General features: G+C 37.0%; 1 protein-coding gene across 1 annotated transcript; it reads right to left on the bottom strand.

Moving 5' to 3' along the window:
- Window positions 1-1166: 1166 nt before the first annotated feature.
- On the bottom strand, window positions 1167-17666 carry MMADHC (metabolism of cobalamin associated D). The gene is made up of 8 exons (XM_055572618.1): window positions 17526-17666; window positions 16955-17014; window positions 13733-13877; window positions 10033-10250; window positions 7620-7725; window positions 6979-7109; window positions 2584-2670; window positions 1167-1675 (listed from the first exon to the last, which is right to left on the bottom strand). Exons 2-8 carry the CDS (start codon window positions 16961-16963, stop codon window positions 1481-1483), a joined length of 891 nt encoding a protein of 296 aa, XP_055428593.1. The 5' UTR covers window positions 16964-17014; window positions 17526-17666; the 3' UTR covers window positions 1167-1480.
- Between the last annotated feature and the right edge of the window lie 3710 nt (window positions 17667-21376).

The raw sequence follows: 21376 nt of genomic DNA, 5'->3' as shown, positions 1-21376 counted from the left end.
TGTTTGTACGAGGGATAAGTAAGGGGAGGAAGTGCCTGAAAAGGAACAGGATGAGCCTCTGAGGTGCCAGTAATGTTTTGTATTGATCTAGGTCCTCCTTACATAGATGAAAATTTATTGAGCATTTATACTTAACAAAGTTTTGTTTTTTTTTTTTCCCCAAAACACTATGGGAGTCACTACTTTATCTTCTTTGTAACGAATGAGAACATTGTAGGTCTTATCTGTGAATCGTAAGCAATACTCATTATCAGGCTACATATTAATTAAGCAAAGAATTTTAAATGAAGTTATAAACTAAAGTTGGTCATCTTCATGTGTTCATTTAAAACAGGCCTTTAATTAAAAAAAATACAGAAAAATCCATTTCAAATAATTCATTTGGCAGAAGTTACTTGTTCTCCTGAGATTTATTTCTATTCCTATTGACAAAAGACAAATCAAAGATAATTCTGAGTTTACTACTAAGTCACTTCAGTTGTGTCCGACTCTGTGCAATCCCCATAGATGGCAGCCCACCAGGCTCCCCCGTCCCTGGGATTCTCCAGGCAAGAACACTGGAGTGGGTTGCCATTTCCTTCTCCAATGCATGAAAGTGAAAAGTGAAAGTGAAGTCGCTCAGTTGTGTTCAACCCTCAGTGACCCCATGGACTGCAGCCTTCCAGGCTCCTCCGTCCATGGGATTTTCCAGGCAAGAGTACTGGAGTGGGGTGCCACTGCCTTCTCCAATTCTGAGTTTAAAATGTTGTAAAAACAAGTTCTGTCCCCCATGAGGCATTTCTGTAAACTACTGCAGTTTCTATCTGTTGTTAAAATTAGAGAAATAGACTTAGCAGCTGAGTCATAGTTTTGTCTGAGAATAAAACACTTATCTGTCTCGCCAAGGAGTTAAGAATTACTTTTTACTATTATATAAAGTTGAGACTCAAATTCTTTTATATGTAAACATGTAGTATTATTCTTATTCTTTTTCTGCACATACATTTCAAAGTAATACTCAGACTGGTACCAGGACACTTGACAAGTAATAAAGAAAAAAAAATTTTTTTAAGTTAAATCTACACTGAATCCAGAATTCTCAACTGCATTTATTTAAAAAAAGAAAAAAACTTTAAGAACTGTATTTTTAAAAGACTGCAAAAAAAAACCCAAAAAAACACATGTGATCACAGCCAAATGTATGATTTATTTTTGGAGAGGTATAATTAAAAGTGAGGTTTTCCCAATTAAGGGGAGAAGTAACAATATGAGATCATACCCTGGTTACATGTTAATTATCACATTTTGTACAATGTGGATGTGCTCAACATGTATTTAATGATAGTATGAGTATTTGAAATTTAAAAATTATAAACCACTTGCCAATATTGTAATCCATAATGTTGAAATAAATACCTACAACGGAGTAGGAAGCCCTTGACAATGCTTGTGGATCATCCCAAATGTTACAAGCAGAAGATCAAATTAATTGACCCTACTGCTAGTTTCCACTTAATTTCTTCATAATATGGCTGTCTGGTGTAGCATTAGTGAAGATACTCCCTACAACCACATGGGTACCCCAGAGACTGTGACGAATCACTTTACAGCAGCCAAGATCATCAACAGAGAATCCTAAATGTCGATAGCGTTCATCTGTCTCAAAAAGAGTGCTGTTTGTATATGGTCCAAAAAACTGGAAGAAATAAAAAATGATGTCATATTTTTATTAACAAGAAAGATAATGGAGTAATAATTTTTATGTAAACATGAACACAGATCTGTATAAATACTGCAAATATTTAAAAGGTCAAATAAGAAATAAAAGGGTCGCATGTAACACCTAACTGCCCTAAAACCTCTCCCCTCAATACCTGGTATTCTGGAAATGTGAAATGAATGATCTAGCAGACTGCATGTCATCTAGAACCAAACGTATAACTTCACATGACCTTTAGAAATGAAATAAGTCTTAGGCAATCATCTCTGGTTCACTTTTGTAGTTTTTAAGATAAGAAAACTATAGCCCAGGGTATTTTTCATTTCTAGTACTCACTAAATCTTAACCTCAAGAAGAAACAATATATATTTCTATCTTAAGATTAAAATAAATTTTATTACTATTTGTAACTGAAAGACATACACAGAATTTAAAATGTGACATAGTGGCTCATTATTTTTTTTAAAGTATAGCTTTATAAATGTTAATTTCCAAAAAGTTACTTTAAAATATTTACCATCCAAATTTTCTTAATTCTAAAAATAACTTTCTTCCTTAATCAAACTACTGAATGCTAATTTTTAACTAACAGTAAGCACACTAATTCAATGTAATTCAAATAATGTCTATTAGTAAGGATGGAAAAAATAAAATTTGAAATTATTTTTAATAAAAAAATTTAAAGTGATGGAGAACTTTAACCAGGAGTGACAGAGGTCCCTCAAAGTTGTGAATTCAATTGATTCGTGGTACTTCTGTGCATAAAATTGTGAAGTTTTCAAGAAGTCCTAAATGATTTATTTTTACCTAGGCTATAATTATAGAAAAATAATTCCTACTTCAAATTACATAATCTGGCTTTCAAAATGTATTTAATTACTCACTGCCAAACCAGATGATGGGTCAATAAAGTCAGCCCAATAGCCTTCAGCTCGGAGGGCATAGCAAATTTCCTTAGCACCGCTGATGAACTGCATAGAAAAAAACACAAATACTATGCTCAAGATAGCATCACTACAGACTGTTTTATTTTTCAGTAAATTTTTAAAATAAATATCTTTTGCCTCAGATAGAGAACACAAGATTAATAAAAAATTAAAACTAATGATAAATTAGGACTTATAGTCAAGATTATTTTCACCAGTCTAAACGATTAATGGTTAATGTAACACTTTCATTTTTTTTTAAGTCTAAATTGTACATTTTCTCTTCTAAATTATTTGTTTTAGGAACTATTTCTAATCACTTTTGTGCTATTAACTCCCAAATTTGTCAAGGATTATAAACTACAGTTGCTATTTTATATCACTATGGAAATTTCGAAATAAGGTAAGAAAGGGAAAACAAAGTAGTCATAATGAAAAGATCTGAACCATTCATTAATTTGAATGGAAGTTGTTTAAAAACAGGTACTTGTTTGTATGTCCTTCAAAAATACACCTATCCAGTCACATAGTCATGAAATATTTCTGACAAGGCACATGAAAGTAAGATAAAAGGATAGATTGGGTACAGGGCTGAACAGCATACTTACTTTTCACTTATATGCTTCTCTATTTTTCTATGTAGTGTATAAATAATACAGACCATGTACATGCATTACCTATTCAAAATCCTGTGATGTTAACTCCTATGATGCAAAGACTAGCTCTACCAGAACTCTAAGCAGTGAACAAGACAACAAATATTAGAACCAGATTAGAATGTTAAAAAAAAAAGGACAGACTGTAAGTGTTTAAAAACAAGGGCACAATTCCACTTCCAGTCATAATAGAGAAACAGTTACCAAATTTGCCACCTGCTGAAAACTATAAAAATGACTAAAATACATGATGCAACTGTTTTCAGACACTGAACAACAGGCAGACACAAAACTGTAGTCTTCAAGAGAAGGGAAACAAGTAAGGTGATCCCCATATATGCTCTAGCCTTCTGTCTGGGGACACTTTCCTGTTGCAGGACAAAGAAGTGGAGCCCAAGCAAAGTGACAGTGTCACTGAGCTGAGGCAGAGAAAGCAACAGGTCTGGACTGCTGAATCATGTGACTTTGTGGGGTAGGGTGCTGGAGAAGAGGGTGATGCACAACAGGGTTTCAAAGCAGTCTGTAGAACAGTCTTCCCTGGTTCAGTGGCCTCATGCTGAGCTGTGCAAACACAGGGTGAGATTCCTTGAGGTCTAGCAGAGTGCCAGCTGCAAGGCTGCAGCTGAATAGTGTTATTAGGGGTCATACAGTGCTGGGGAACATGAAGGGGTCATACAGTGCTGGGGAACATGAATTTCAGGCCCACCCCGAGTGATGAGACCTCACTGAGCATCTCTGGCATTCAGCTAGTTGAAAGTTCAAGCTAAAGTTAGGCACATGGGCCATACTCTAAATAAGGGATGAGGAAGTAATAGTCAGAGGGCCATCAAACTGAGTGGCTGCCTGTTTGTATAAATACAGTTTTGCTGAAATGAAGCCATGCCTATTCATTTATATATTGTCTATGGTTTCTTAGGGATTCCCTGGTGGCTCAGACGGTAAAGCATCTGCCCGCAATGCAGGAGACCCAGGTTTGATCCCCTGGGTCAGGAAGATCCCCTGGAGAAGGAAATGGCAACCCACTCCAGTACTCTTGCCTAGAAAATTCCATGGATGGAGGAGCCTGGTGGGCTACAGACCATGCGGTCGCAAAGAGTTGGACATGACTGAGTGACTTCATTCACTTCACCTCGTATGGTTTCTTTAACAATACAAGGGTAAAACTGAGTAGTTGAGAACCTATGACCTACAAAGCCTAAAAAGCTACCATCTGGCTCCTTAGAAAAAGTTTATTGATCCCTCCTATAGATATACAACCTAAACTAATCTATGTTCTCTAAAAACAGGCATATCTCATTTTTTGGACTTCATTGTACTTCGCAGATAACGTGGTTTTACAAGTTGAAGGCCTGTGGCAACCCTGTGTCCAGCAAGTCTATTGGTGACATTTTTCCAGTGACAGTTGCTCACTTCATGTCTCTGTGTCACATTTTTGTAATTCTCTCAGTATTCCAAACTTTTTCATCTATTATTATATTTATGATGATCTGCAGTCACTGACCTTTACTGATGTTTTACTACTATGACTTATCGAAGGCTAAGATGATGGTCAGCATTTTTTAGCAACAAAGTATTTTAAAATTATGGTATGCATTTTTTAAGACATAATGCTATTACACATTTAATAGACTACAGTATAACATAAACATAACTTTTATATGCACTGGGAAGCGAAAAATATCCATGTGACTCACTTTATTGCCATATTAGCTTTATTGTGATGGAGCCGAACCAGCAATATCTCCAAGATATGCCTAAACTCTTGTAAACTAATGAAAAAATTTAAAAATACTGTATTCTTTAGGTTATCTATATAATATTTGCACTTACTGCTGTATTTCATTAATCCTCGCAATTCTTAAAAAGCAGGAAAACTGAATATGGTCTAGAAAAGTCATTAAAATTATGTATCAATGTAATAAGACATACACAAAAACTACAAGGTGAACAAAACCATGTATTTAAATGTTTGCAAAGATTAAGAATGCCAAATGACCACAGAAAGAACCAGTTTAAACGTTTATCTTATTCTGCTCATCAGTAGGAAACACTGACATCTGCTGGAAAAAACTAGGATAGATTTAAACCACAAAAGGTAAAATATCTACTTGGACAGTAAAGTCATGTGTGATCCTAAAATAATCACTAACATATCTAAAATAGAAAGAGATGTTTTCTTTTCCATAAAAAATAAAACAGCTTTAGTCACTATAAAATTAAAAATCACATGAAAAAGTATAGTGCCATTTCAAAACCTGAAAATTGGTTATAGAAAACTGAGTTATATCTATACTGGGGTCAGTATCAAGTGAGGCTCAGAATCTTAGACGAATCAAAAAGTAGGACTTACAATGCAATGTACATGTGAGAGCAAACTCTCCAGCATCTAAATGATAGTGATGATAAACTACTCCTGGTCTTAATATATAAGCAGAAAATGTTTACTGAGTTATTGGATATTTAAATTTCAACTCATCAAATTCAGATCGTCTAAAAATCAGAGACAATGTCTTATGCCTCTCTTTAACTTCTTTGTTAAGCATGTAACTTGCTCCTGACTTAATTACTACCTGGAATTTATTAGCAAAGCTATATTTGGGACATTTAAGTGTGAAGTCATTATCATAAAATACTTTGTTAAGTATGTAAACAATATTTTTATAAGTTGTGAGAACCATACATCCAACACTAAAGAAAACATTAAAAAACTCCCAATATTATTCTGCATGTAAATTAGTAAAGAGAATTTTTTCAACTGTAGTTAAGTAAGCTAATCTTAACTTGTCATACATACAAAGGAATCAAACTCATATAATTTCTAAATATGAGATTTTAAGTTACCACTTATTTCTCAGGTTGATAAAAATGAAAAATAATGCTAATATCCAGGGTAAGAGTAACAGCCTATATACTAGGATGATCTTTTTGGTGGACAAATTGACAGTATATATTATAACTTAAAATAAATATATCCCTTGACTTAGCAATTCCCTATTTAGGAATATGTAAGTATGGGCATAAAAATAAATGTACAAATATATTCACTGCCTATAAAAGCAAAAGTTTGATTTTCAACTTACAAAAGACTAAAAATTTTTTTAATAATTTAAAAAATTTATGGTTTGCCCATGTAATCTAATATTATACAGATTTTACAAAGAATGAAATATAATCTATGTGAAATGTGAAGGAAAGGTGTCAAAACATATTTTCTAGTTAAAAGCAAAGGATGAGAAAAATGTGGGTATGTACAACTATTATATTATTATTGTACTGTACACTGTTTACACATTGAAGAAGGATTAGGTAATTTTCACTTTTTACTTGACATGCTTAAGAGACAGAAAGAGACATGGAGGGAGAGAACAGGATAAGAGAGGAGACAGGGATGGGTATGAAGAGTTAATTTTACATTTTTGTTGTTTACCGTATTTCCAAACTTCCTAAGACAGACATAAATTAAAAGAAAAAACTGAGGAAGTACTGGACAGAATATAAATTTTTCAGATACTAAAACAAACAAACAAAAAAAAACCTGGCATTTTTATTTTCAGAAAACATGTACATTTTTTAAATACTGACATACATTAGGAGAGAACTAATAATAGTAAGAAAAAACAGCCGTCATTTTAAAACAGTGTTTACTGGTGTTTAAATAAGATCATAAAACTAAACAGTCAGCAGTTGAAAGAATTACCTTTTCTAAGAGCGCTTCTCTTTCATTTTCTACCTCCTCACTCCAAACAGTCATATCATTCTTAGTTTTCTGTGTTACGGTCAGAATCATTAGTTTGTTGGTGGCTACTTCTGGAAACAGTGATTCAAAATCTATAAATAAGAATAAAATTCCAGGAAAAAATTATTTGTTTTTTTTTGAAAAAAGAAACAGTGCATAAAACACTTTAGAAAAATGATGATTAAGTCAAATCATTATGGTACCAAGTTAGGTTTATAAATGCATATTGTTTTTTAAAAGGATGAACTAAATTTAGTTTTGGTTTACTTGGATGAACCAAAAATATACTGCCAACAATTCCAAAGAGTAAGTTGGGTTACATGTTGTTAGTCTTGGAATTAAAAAAAAAGTTTATTATTAAGCTTTTCCTCAGTAATCACCTGGGAGTAGGATGACTTTACGGAAAAAGTTAGTAAAACTTCTACTAATCCTGTCTAATGGCAGCATGAGGTCAGATGTCAGGGGACATTTGCTAGTCTTTTCCTTGGCCAGGCAATCATCATTTCCAGTGAGACATGTTAAGGAGTACATTTTTCAATATATTTAAATTAGTGACATAATCTGACACACACTAGTGTAAAAATGAATAAAGCACAACATACCTCTTCGCAGCAACTCTGGACATGTTTGGATTGCACATTCTACTTTGGCACTTTCAAAGTAAGTTTCTGCACTGTTAATTTCTTGTTCAACAGGTGCATCATTACCCTTTAGGGGAGTAAGAAATATAGATAAACAAAATCTGGAGTTCAAATAAAATATCCTGCCCGTTATTAACCTGTTTGTAATAAAATAGAAAGCTTTTTCAATAATCTTAACCTAGCTGGTCATCAGGTAATAATCAGTGTATTCTTACATATTCAAACTTTTCTCTATGATGAATGTAATTTGAGAATTTTTTTAAAATGTTGAGTTAAAAAAAAAGGAATATATACCTACTGATATTCTAGACTTAATAGGAGTCGGTTAAAAAAGTTAAAAATGCCATGATTGTATCTTATAATGTTACCTCTTCTGATATTTTGTTATATCTGATTATCCTTTCTTTTGTTCTGTAAAATGGGCATAAGTACACTAAATTACAAAACAACATGATTAAATATATAATCTCTCCAACAGGAAAAGCCTAGAGGCTCTTATTCAACTGAAATTTGATGGGTGCCTATTATACATCAGCCATTACAACAGGAGCAGACACTACAATGGTAAACATCCAGTCTTCACTCTCAGGTATATAAGGGTTAGTAGAAGAAAAATAGCATGAACAAATAAATGCAATCCAATATGAAAAGTGCTACAGAGTTGTGAAGGAAGTCTTCTGGAAGTATAAATGGGGAAGAAACTTGCTTTGTTGGGAGAAATCAGGAAAGGTTGAAATCACACTTGAGTTACATGTTATGGACAGAATACAGATTAAGAATCCCAAAGGAAAAAAAACAGTCTAGCAAGAAATAATAGTGCAAAGGCATGCAATGGTCAAAGAGAACGGTATAATTTTCAAAAAATGAAAAGTATGCTGTGATTACAATGTAGAAGGAATAGGAAATCGTGGGAGGTAAGGTGAGAAAAGGATCAAAACTATGGAAATCCATTTATGCCACATTACAAAATTTTGAATTTTATTTTAAATTAAATAATATTAATAAATTATCCTTATTTTACATATAAAGAAACAGTCTCAGAAAGGTAAAATAACTTTCTCAAGGTCAAAAAATTAATTATCAATAAATAAGAGTTAATCTTTGTATACAGACTTATCCTATCTCCACAGTCCATCCTACTATAATGCATCTAAAAACAGAGGTAAGATAAGGAGGTGCTGAACTCTAATACTATTAGTGAGAACTAAAGTGACACAAATTTAAGGGCTACTTTCAGAGATGAAAGCAATGTAATTGTCACTCTATATGGGGGAATGATGAAAAGAGGAGGCAAGGTTGTCACTGTAATCTTTACTTTTGGGAAGTGCGAGGATGACTAAATCACTTATACGACTGACAACATGGGAATAAAGACAAGTTTTGAGAGAAAAAAGGACTCATTCAGTACTAGACGTATACTAGTCCTAATTTTGGTACTTCTGAGACATCCAGATAAAGATATTTGGCAAGTAATACAGAACCAGCAATGTCAGAAACAGAAAGTTAGGAAATACGAAGACAGAGCCTATGGAGAAAGCTGAGGACTTAAGTGACCAGGGAGCAAGTCAAAGGAAAAATGAAGAACAGACATTTGGGAAATATCATATAACTGGTGGACAGAGGAGCCAAGACGACTGAGAAGGAATTATCTGAGAGAAAAAGGGGAGGTCAACTGTGTCCCAGTGTTAGGTTACTGATATAACCCTTAACTGTGAGGGATTATTACTTTTAATAATATCGTTTTGATCAAAATCTTCACCTGAAACTACACAGAAATATGAAAAATGGTAATGATGAGGGGTTTTGACAAACTCTGAAATGCATGTAACTTCCCATTTGAGTGAACAAGGATGCAATACTAGTTTTAAAAACCGGTTCTAAAAAACTCATAAAAAACCTCTCAGGAACTGTTTTTACAAAACCTATTTAAAAATCCTACTTTTTAGTTTACTGTATCTGAAGAATTTTAGAGATCTCAAAATTTTTTTAAGTTTCTAAATGGTTAGAGGAATATAAAACTAGTTGGAATTTGGTTCATATATAGATTATAATTACTGTTTGTAAAAATGAAAAAAAAGAAAATCTAAATTTCCAGTTACAGAAATTAAGTTATTTATGTTTACAATAAATATTTATTAAAAAAGATATTTTGAAGAATTAATTACCTAAGAGACTGCAATGTGAAAAATTATATAGCAAAACTAGGTATAGGACAATACCAAGGTTTTAAAAACTAGACATGCTTTTTCTGTATATACTGGACTTAAATAGATTTTTTTTTTTTTAACTTTTTCAATGAAAGTAATATGCTCATAGTTATCAGAAACATAGCTTTAATAATTAGAATACAGAATAAATGATACTAACAACATACCTGAAATTCATTCACATATTGTGCCATAACAAACTCATGTCTTTCACTCGATAAAGGTTCTGCTAGAACATCAGGTAAAGTTTTATGAACCTGGCTTTTCTTCTGTGATGCCGTCCCGTTGAGGTGACAGTCAAAACCTATGTTCCCAGGAAGCTGGAATCTCTGATCCTGAGGTCCAAATGGTCCCATAGTTTCATCAGGCCAAACTGTTCGAGAGCCTGAAGAGGAACAACAAAATGAACCATTTTTTTCTTACAACTTAAGTGCACTGGTAGACTGAAAGAATGTGAAAGAATGTTGTTCTTCCAATAAGGTTTTTTGTTTTTTTTTTTTTTGTTTTTACCTAAACAATAGATCTTTGAAGTTTGCTTTACTGGTTGAATATGTTAGCTGGTTTCATGTTATTTCCAAATCACTAGTTGAAGAAACCAGCTGCCAACTCATAGTTAATTTCCTTATAAGGGAACAGATTCAATAAAGTATTGTAATCCATACTATGTAATTCTTTTTTTTCTGGCTTTGCTGTGTGGCTTGTGGGATCTCTGTTCCCCCAAAAAGGAACTGAACCCAGACCATGGCAGTGAAAGCCTGGAATCCTAACCATTAGACCATCAGGGAACCTCCGTACTATGAAATTCTTAACGGTCATTAGTAAATCTCTACAAATGGTGAAAGAAGTTCACAGGATAAATGACATTAAAAGAAAAAGCTAAATCCAAGAACAGTATACGTGACATTTATTTTACATGCTTATAATAATGCTTTAAATACAGAAAAAAAAAACAAACTTGAAAGTAAACCAGACTTAATAGTGGTTACCCTTGGGGTGCGTTGTGTATGTTAATTGCCCAGTCGTGTTCGATTCTTTGTGACCCCATGGACTGTAGCCCGCCAGGCTTCCCTGTCATGGGATTCTCGAGGCAAGAATACTGGAGTGGGTTGCCAGTTCCTTCTCTAGGGTATCTTCCTGACTCAGGGATCAAACTTGGGCCTCCCACCCTGCAGTCAGATTCTTTACCATCTGAGCCACCAGGTAACCCTTGGGGAGGGGCATTCAACTGCTGTTACCTGGTGGCACAAAACATTAATGGACTGGAAAAAATTCTGTACCAACCCAAAGTGACATAATGCCCTGTTTACCAGTCACATGCATGAATATGGATCAAATACTTACAGAAGAATACACATTACTTTATTCCTATAAAATTAAAAAAAATCCTAACGTGAAAAATTAAAAAAGATCCAGAAAAAAGTAACTTAGAGAATCAAATGAAGAAATACTCAGGGTAGGAATTTTGTTCAGAGAAAGGAAAGGATGGCTGCAGACTTTAGTTGGCAATAAAAGTATTTATAAATATTCTGCCAGAACTAAGTGACTAAAAATGGTCATGTCATTACGGCTGCCCCTATGTGACGCCCATATCTCTCTTCCATACCTATGACAGACATTACCTATCAATTATGGAACTTTTCCCTACTGAACCCAGACACTGTCACATAATTCTCAACCCAAACACTCTAGCCCAGCACACATCTCAAACTATTAAGTATTTAAGAATCATCTGAGAACTTCTCAAAATGCAGATTCAGATTTACCACATCTGAAGTGGGGCTCAAAATTCGTTTCTAACCAGTCCAGATGATGCTGATGCTACACCATGCCATGCTATACTGGTCTGCAGATCACAGAGTGATAAGGCTCTAGACAGCCACCAATGACCAACTGGAGTCAGTTCACAACCTAAAACTTACCAGCTGTTCTGAACAACATGGGTTTTATAGATTATTCAGATCTGGGTCTTCAAATAAATACTCAATATTAATACTGGATATGAGCATATTTTCAAATGTTTACTGGTCATTTAGGTTTTCTCTTACAGAAATAGCCTGTTAAAACTCATTTTTGAAATTTTTGTTTGGTTTTCTTTTTTTTTTTTTTTTTTTTTTTTCTGTTTATTGGAATGGCATGTACTTGCTTTTATTTTTTTTTTTTTTTAATTTTATTTTATTTTTAAACTTTACATAACTGTATTAGATTTGCCAAATATCAAAATGAATCCGCCACAGGTTTACATGTGTTCCCCATCCTGAACCCTCCTCCCTCCTCCCTCCCCATTCCATCCCTCTGGGTCGTCCCAGTGCACCAGCCCCAAGCATCCAGTATCGTGCATCGAACCTGGACTGGCAACTCATTTCATACATGATATTTTGTTTGGTTTTCTACTGGGTTGTTTTTTTCCTACTGATCTACAAAAATTCTTTATATAGTTCTTCCTAGGTATTCACAGGGCAGTGCTTCCTGGACCCTCATGGATATCAAAATCTGCATATGCTCAAGTCTTTATATAAAAAGGGTATAGTTCAACTGACCTTTGAGCAACTCAAGAGTTAGTTGTTCAAACCCTGCAGTCACAAATCTGAGTATAATTCATAGTCAGTTCTCTGCTTAGTCATTTCCACATCCTCAGAGTCAAGGAACCGAGAACTGTGTAGTACCGTAGTTAGTTATTATTGGAAAAAAACCCTGTGTATAAAACAGATATGCACAGCTCAAACCCATGATGTTCAAGAATGAACTGTATGTGCATATATGTAACCTATGTACATCCTCCTGTATACTTTAAATCATCTTCAGATTACCTATAATATCGAACACAAAGTAAATGATATGTAAATAATTGCTGGCACATGGCAAATTCAAGTTTTGCTATTTGGAACTTTCTGGAATTTCCCACCCCCTCAAATATTTTCAATCTCTGATTGGTTGAATCTGACGATGCAGAACCCATGGACAGGGAAGCCAAGCTGTATATTCACAATACAAACCCTTAACTATTCTGAGTGACAGACCTTTCATTTATGATAGATATATGTTTAGCCTTCAGATCAAGAAAACTGAGGAATAATCAGAGATGGGGTTAGAAAACTGAGGCAAGAAAACTAGGGGAGGCTTTGCATGCCCAAGTGAACTGACATTACACTGTAAGTAACGCACTGAATGAAGAAAGGATTCCATGGGCAATCACTTCAGAATACATTAGGTAAAGTTTCTAAGAGCCCTCCCTTAGTATTTTAGTGTGCTTTATAAACCTCTAAGATAGGACTTTGGCATAAAGCAGTTCTCAAAGTTAACTAATTACAGAACTTAAAAAAATTGTTTTTTTTAGATCTTGAACAATGATTCAGTTTGTGGATAGTTTAGGAATGGCTACTAAAAGCAATGGGAGATATTTGAGGCTTATGATGGAAATGTCATGATTTACAGTATTTTAGAATGATTCATGTGATATAGTGATGTGCAAGGTGGATAAGAAAAAGCAGACTTTGATTAATGAACACTCGTTAGTAAAAAGTGATGCCTACATTTAGGAAATTCAGCAAAGAGTGGCAAGAAGTAGTAACATAGTTTAATAGGATCCAAAGAAGATTTGTTTCAGGGAAGAGTGAGTGTGTCTGAATACAGATTAGAAAAAAACTAAAGTTGAAGAAAGTAAGTTTTAGAAACCAGTATTCATTCATTTTTTTTTTTTTTAAGTATTGTTAACTTTCTGGCATAAATATTTAGGCAGAGCTCTGATTTTACTTTCAAAGGGATAAACTCAACTTTAGAAGATCAGTAAAACTTCAAGAAGAATATTTCAGGAAACATAACAAATGTTATGAAACAATTGTAAGTAAAGAAAAAATAAGTTTCACTTACAGATATCTGGAGGTGCAGTGGCCACATGAGACTCATCAGAACCTGAAGATCCTGCGGTTGAAAAGGCTCTGGGATTGACAACCCTTTTAACTAAAGAGCAAAATCCTGGGAGATAGGAAACCAGTCTGGCTCTGTTACAGAGCACCTAAGAATGACACAAAACCCCAAATTATTCTGGATATAAATGTTATACTAACACAGACAATCTCGGGCAAATCCTCACATTGCAATGTATCTTTTAAAACCAATATTGATTCTACTGTTATTGAGCACCTGCCATAGAATGAGTATCACACATATTTATAATTTTAAAAATACAAATATTAAAAAAAAAAAAAAGTACTAAGTTATTTGGGGAAAAATATATGGCTTTCCTAGCAAGGCCAGAATCAAGAGTGCCATACAGAAAGAACAGGAACTTTGAAAAGTTGCCCTATTCAGCAGCAACACTAAAAAAGTGGCAGAGCTAGTAAGATTCTTCTATTCTCAAAATAAAGAACTTTCAAAACCTCTCCTAGAAAAAAAAAATCCTACTTACTTTCACACTCTTCTTTTACTACTATTAGATTGCACTGATTATCTCCTATGCTATCTTTCTCTTGATTTTATGGCAATGTCCACTTTCCTCCAGTTTAGCAAACATCTTCATGATAACTTTTCTGCTCCTATGTTCATTTGCTAGACTCAGGTCAGTTACAATATGAATGTGTGAACATCTTTCATGTATAAACTTTAATCAAAATAGCTGAGTCAGAATAACTTACTGCAGGGGTTGGCAAACTATAGCGGGCTGTAGCCTTGTGTCTGTTCTGGTGAATACAGTTCTATTGCAACACTGCCACACACATTTATGTATTGTCTATGGCTGCTTTCATGTCATAATTGCAGAGTTATTTCAGAGACTCTGGCCTATAAAGCCTAAAGTATTTGCTACCTGGCCCTTTATATTTAAAAACGCTGCTGACTCTTAGATTAGTGGAAAACGCGTAAGAACAAATACCATACCATCTGTGAAATTCTACTAAAAGATTCGAACAATTAGGAGATCTTTGAGGTCATAGGAAAAGTTTCATGGAGGATATACTGCGTTGTGAAGAAACAGAAATTTAGGCACTCAATTCAATGAAGGCCTTTCAGGAAGAAAGGTATGGAGGTTGTTTTCAAAGAGTGACAGGTTCACTGAAGGTGGACATAAAGTAATGCAGTAAAGAACAGGCTTGAAATTTAACTAATGAGCAACTATAAAAGGCTTTATACTTTGTGACACAGACAGTAAAGGGCCTATTACAAAAAGATAATAAATCAGAATTTTAACCTGTAGGCAGGGAGGAAGAGAGTTAACTGATAAAAATAAAGGATGTTTTAAGGACTGTACAACTAAGAGTAGTGGAGAGAAAGGAGTGGGATTAGAGAGGTGGTATGAAAACTAGTTACCAGGAGGCTGAAGAACTCTAGCCAATTGATACTTTGGAATCATTTTTTCCCTTTCATATAGTATTCTGAAATCCAACCTGTGTGTTCTCTGACTGGTCTTTCTACCTCTCTGACAGAATTTCTTACTAATTTTATCTTCCCTTCTCTTACTCCACTTTTCAGTCACACAAAAATACCTACCCAACATTTCCGTATTTCTGTCTTTTATACTGCCATAAGATTTCTTCCACTAAAATGCCCTTTTCCTTCTCCTCTTAGGCCGGACAAATTCCAACTCCTTCTTCAAGATCCAGATAAACTGAACCTCCTCCAGATGTCTCCAAAATGCAAGGCCTGTCTCCAGAGCATTCTGTCCACCTGAACATTTAAACATCCTCCCCTGGCCCTACAGTCTCATCATTAGGTTATTACTTAATGTATCATGGGCTTCCCTGGTGGCTCAGAGGTTAAAGTGTCTGCCTCCAATGCGGGAGACCTGGATTTGATCCCTGGGTCGGGAAGATCCCCTGGAGAAGGAAATGGTAACCCACTCCAGTATTCTTGCCTGGAGAATCCCATGGACGGAGAAGCCTGGTAGGCTACAGTCTATGGGGTCGCCAAGAGTCGGACACGACTGAGCGACTTCACCTTCACCTTAATGTATCATATTCAACTACAGGAATACAATTCTGGCTAACTGTTACCATGTTAGTCTTCCTAACACATAACTCTAATTAAATCACCAAAATTTAAAGAATAAAGTCCAAATTACCAAGTGTATCATTCAAAACTCTTTGCTGGTGGTTTAGTTGCTAAGTCCCATCCGACTCTTTGTGACCTCACGGACTGTAGCCCACCAGGCTCCTCTGTTCCCAAGCAAGAATACTTGAGTGGGTTGTCATTTCTTACTCCAGGGGATCTTCCTGACCCAGGGATGGAACCTGAGTTTCCTGCTTGGAAGGAATATTCTGTACCATTGAGCCACTTGGAAAGCCCCAAGACTCTTGTTATTTGATCCCAAATCCACAATCCAACCTTATTTCCCACTCATCTTTTTCACACATCTTACATTCAGGAAGACAGAAATGACTTCTTGATTTCTGAAGGGAGGTTGGGGTGGGGGGCAGGGGTGTCTTTGAATATACCTGTTCTGGGTGAGATTTAGATAATCTCACCCATCTTTTAAAATTCAAATGCTTCTCTGATTAAATGAACCCAAACCCCCACTTTCCCCTCTCCACAAAGCTTTGAATCTGTATTGTACCTCTGTGTGACTTTTAAAATTAGTTTCTACTCTTACTGTAATAGTTTTCATGTATGTTTTATCCTATGCCATGATGCGTTTAAGTAGTCACTGGACAGTTACCGTGAATAAATACCTCTGGCCTATGAGAATAATCTCTCTTGCTCTCATTTTGTAGTATTTGTAAGGTTACTTCCTATACTAAAACTGCTACAAAACCTTCAGTTTACCTACCCAAACAGAAACCGGCTTAAAAATAGATTCTAAGTATTTACAAAAATAATGCCTTTTAAAATTACCGAAAGGATGCTGGCACCGAATTTATTTCTCAAAAGGAATTTGCATAAATAAATAAAAGTATTGAGAAATATGTTTGTTTTCAAACTACCTTTAAGGCATATTGACCGAATTTCACACCCCTTGTTTCCCTTGACATTTTTGATTCATTAAGTACAAGAAACATTATACCATCAATGCCATTATAACTAAACCCGTCCCTCCATTTCTTAACGAGTTCCCAAAATAATTTATTACTGTACTGCTTCTTAAGAGACAAATTTACTCACATTGGCCATTTCTGGCGGAAAGGGCAGACGGAAATTATCTTCCCTTTTGTAAAGTTATTCCTGGGAAAGGACAAAACAAAACAGGCCGGTGACGGATTAAGCTCTAACAACAGATAACTCGGGTAATGTCCACCATCGCCTACTGGGTGTCCCTTCTTCCGCGACAGGACCAAAGTCCAAGCTATCCCCGAACCCCAGGAGACCGGAATTCGCCCCCTGCCCCCACAGGGCACAAGTCGCTGCCCACAGGAGGCCTTGCAATTCTCAGCCCGCCCGGTGTGTCTGCGGAAGACAACTCCGACTAGATCCGGGGGAGGAAAAGAGGGACCGTCCACCAGGATGGAGTCCTGAGGCTCCAAGTAGGTATTTTAACACCGATCAGGGTTCTAAACAAGCTGTGAGCAAAGGTTCCAGCAAAGATGAAGGTGGAGGAAGCGAAAAAGATCCTAACGACAGACAGGACGACCGGGGACAGCGACAGGGGCCCTGTGAGTATAGGGGCAACACCGAGAGCTGTGGCCAAAAGATGGGCAAATCTGGAGGGACTAACGCGGGCGGAAACCGTCCGTACCAGTCGCCGCCGCCGCCACAGCCGCCTCCAGCGGTCCCAGGCCCGTACTCTTCCCGTCTTCAAAATGGCGGCGCGACGGCAGATGGAGTAGCGCTGACGCTGGCAGTGACCAGACTGAAGAAGTTGCTCTAGAGCGCATGGATGGGAATGATCCTCGAGCCGACTCTGCGCACGCGCACGGGAGGCCCACGTAGCACCGCCCTTTCATTGGCTAGTCCACCGCCCCCACGTAGGAGGAGAAAAGATGAGGTGTGGGTAATGACTTGTGGGATAGATCAAGGCTCCAGAGCTGCGTTCGGCACTCATTTAATTTCGATCATTAACTCACCGATGTATTTGAAAGACTCCTCTTGCCCCAAGACTTTATTGCTCAAAGGAGGTACAGTTTTCTGTTCTTCGTATCTATTTTTTTTTTTTAATTTCGAAAATAACTGTTCTTGAGAATAGAGCACTTTCCCCCTTTATGTGCCAGACTTTTAATAGGCGCAATAAATATATATCCCACGACCTATTTATAAGGAGTATATCACTTTTAAAATTTATTTTTAATTGAAGGATAATTGTTTTACAGCATTGTGTTGGTTTCTGCCAAACATCAACATGAATCAGCCATAGGTATACCGATGTCCCCTCCTTCTGGAACCTCCCTCACACTTGCCTTCCCATCCCACCCCACTGCTGTTGCTGCTAAGTCGCTTCAGTCGTGTCCGACTCAGTACGACCCCAGAGACGGCAGCCCACCAGGCTCCGCCATCCCTGGGATTCTCCAGGCAAGAACACTGGAGTGGGTTGCCATTTCCCTCTCCAATGCATGAAAGTGAAAAGTGAAAGTGAAGTCGCTCAGTCGTGTCCGACACTTAGGGACCCCATGGACTGTAGCCTACCAGGCTCCTCCATCCATGGGATTTTCCAGGCGAGAGTACTGGAGTGGGGTGCCATTGCCTTCTCCGTCGCACCCCTCTAGGTTGGGACAAAGCCAAGGTTTGAGTTCCTTGAGTCATGCAGCAAATTCCCATTGGCTACTATTTTACATATGGTAATATATGTTTCCAGGTTACTGTGTCTAGCCATCCCTCCCTCTCCTTCCTCCCTGCCTCCCCTGAGTCCTGTCCATAAGTCTGTTCTCTGTGTCTGTGTGTCCACTGCTGTCCTGCAAATAATTTCATCAGTACCATCTTTCTAGATTCGATATATCTGCATTCAGTTCAGTCCCTCAGTCGTGTCCGACTCTTCGCGACCCCATGAATCGCAGCACGCCAGGCCTCCCTGTCCATCACCAACTCCGGGAGTTCACTCAGACTCATGTCCATCGAGTCAGTGATGCCATCCAGCCATCTCATCCTCTGTCGTCCCCTTCTCCTCCTGCCCCCAATCCCACCCAGCATCAGAGTCTTTTCCAATGAGTCAACTCTTCGCATGAGGTGGCCAAAGTACTGAAGTTTCAGCTTTACCATCATTCCTTCCAAAGAAATCCCAGGGCTGATCTCCTTCAGAATGGACTGGTTGGATCTCCTTGCAGTCCAAGGGATTCTCAAGAGTCTTTTCCAACACCACAGTTCAAAAGCATCAATTCTTTGGCGCTCAGCCTTCTTCACAGTCCAACTCTCACATCCATACATGACCACTGGAAAAACCATAGCCTTGACTAGACGGACCTTTGTTGGCAAAGTAATGTCTCTGCTTTTGAATATGCTATCTAGGTTGATCATAACTTTTCTTCCAAGGAGTAAGCGTCTTTTAGTTTCATGGCTGCAGTCACCATCTGCAGTGATTTTGGAGCCCCCAAAAATAAAGTCTGACACTGTTTCCACTGTTTCCCTATCTATTTCCCATGCATTAGTATATGATATTTGTTTTTCTCTGACTTTACTCTGTATAATAGGCTCTGTATAATAGGTTCACCACCTCCATTAGAACTGAAGAGTATATCATTTTAATTTGTCATTTGTATTTTAAAAAGTTAACTGAAGTCCATACTTTATTCATACTGATATATTTTTAAAATTTTTAAATTTAAATTTATTTATTTTAATTGGAGGCTAATTACTTTACAATATTGTTTTGGTTTTGCCATACATCAGCATGAATCGCCACGGGTGTACACATGTTCCCCATCCTGAACCCCCCTCCCACCTCCCTCCCCGTACCATCCCTCTGGGTCATCCCAGTGCACCAGCCCCAAGCATCCTGTATCCTGCATCGAACCTGGACTGGCGATTTGTTTCTTATATGATATTATACATGTTTCAATGCCATTCTCCCAAATCATCCCACCCTCTCCCTCTCCCACAGAGTCCAAAAGACTGTTCTATACATCTGTGTCTCTTTTGCTGTCTCGCAAACAGGGTTATCATTGCCATCTTTCTAAATTCCATATATATGCGTTAGTATACTGTATTGGTGTTTTTCTTTCTGGCTTACTTCACTCTGTATAGTAGGCTTCAGTTTCATCCACCTCATTACAACTGATTCAAATGTATTCTTTTTAATGGCTGAGTAATACTGGTATTTTTTGATAGGTCATGTTGGGCAAGTTAGTCTCTTTATGGTTTTAGTTTCCTCTCTTCTAAAATGGGAATAATGTAATAATAGTGCCCAACTCATAGTTCATGAATATTAAATCAGTTAATATGTAGCTAACACATCATTGGAAGGACTGATGCTGAGGCTGAAACTCCAATACTTTGGCCACCTCATGTGAAGAGTTGACTCATTGGAAAAGACCCTGATGCTGGGAGGGATTGGGGGCAGAAGGAGAAGGGGATGACAGAGGATGAGATGGCTGGATGGCATCACTGACTCGATGGACGTGAGTCTGAGTGGACTCCGGGAGTTGGTGATGGACAGGGAGGCCTGGCGTGCTGTGATTCATGGGGTTGCAAAAAGTCGGACACGACTGAGTGACTGAACTGAACACATAGAGTGCACACACGCACACACACACACATACACACACCAGTGAGCTGAGTATTTGAGTTACTTACAACTCATTCTTTTTTCATTCCTGATAATTTCATCTTCAAGTCAGCTTACTAGTCCAGGTTATATAACAGGATTTTTGGTTGAATGATGATTATAAGGTTTTTGAGACTGGGAACCATATGTTATTCATCTTTGCCAGGATAGAAAATCACCTGTCAGATAGAGGTGGGAGTGAACAGCAGTATGGCAGGAGGCTGTCAGGAATAACTTCATAGTGTAGGTGATGCTTGATCAGCATTTTAAAAAATGAGTAGTTGTCTGAATGCCAAGAAAAGACATTACAGGGGTGAGGACATTCAGCAAAGGAAGCAGTGTGGACAGAGATACAGAATCCAAAACAGTATGGGCAGTTGAGGATATCCACAAATAATCAAATGATTGAGTTGGAGGTAGACAGGGGCCAGATCATAGTCAATCTTCAGTGAACTATTAAGGTGGATGTAATCCTGGAAGCAGTGGGTTACTGGGCAAATTTAAGCCATCATGGCATTATCAGATATGTGTCTTGGGAAGATCCTTGGGCTTCAGTATACAGGATAGGTTGGAAGAATGTGGAATTGGACCTGGAGCAAGTGGTTAAGAGACTATTGCTGTGCCCATGAGAAAGAACATGACACCCTGAATTAAGGGCAGGAGGAAAGTTGAGAAATCAGTACTGTATAGCTGTCCATTAGTTGCAGACAAGGAAAAGGACACATTGAAGATGATCCCTACATTTTTGACTTAGGATTCTTGCTGACTAAAGTTGCTTTTGCTGAGATTGGGAATCCAGGAATATTAATTTGTGCAATGTATGCTATGTGGTGACAATCATATAGGGATTTTTCCATTCTTTAATTTTCATAACAACCCAGAAAATGGACATACTA

This window comes from Bubalus kerabau, chromosome 3 (assembly GCF_029407905.1).
Source record: "Bubalus kerabau isolate K-KA32 ecotype Philippines breed swamp buffalo chromosome 3, PCC_UOA_SB_1v2, whole genome shotgun sequence".
NCBI classification, from domain to species: Eukaryota; Metazoa; Chordata; class Mammalia; order Artiodactyla; family Bovidae; genus Bubalus; species Bubalus kerabau.
Note: the sequence above shows the minus strand (reverse complement) of the source record. Positions and strands in the feature narration are given on the sequence as shown.

Excerpts from the sequence above, each read along its gene's own strand:
- MMADHC (XM_055572618.1), bottom strand. Across the intron at positions 7,110-7,619 it reads TCCAGAGTTGCTGCGAAGAG|ATTTTGAATCACTGTTTCCA; the intron begins GTATGTTGTGCT and ends TCTTATTTATAG. Across the intron at positions 2,671-6,978 it reads GAGAAGCGCTCTTAGAAAAG|TTCATCAGCGGTGCTAAGGA; the intron begins GTAATTCTTTCA and ends TTTTCTATGCAG.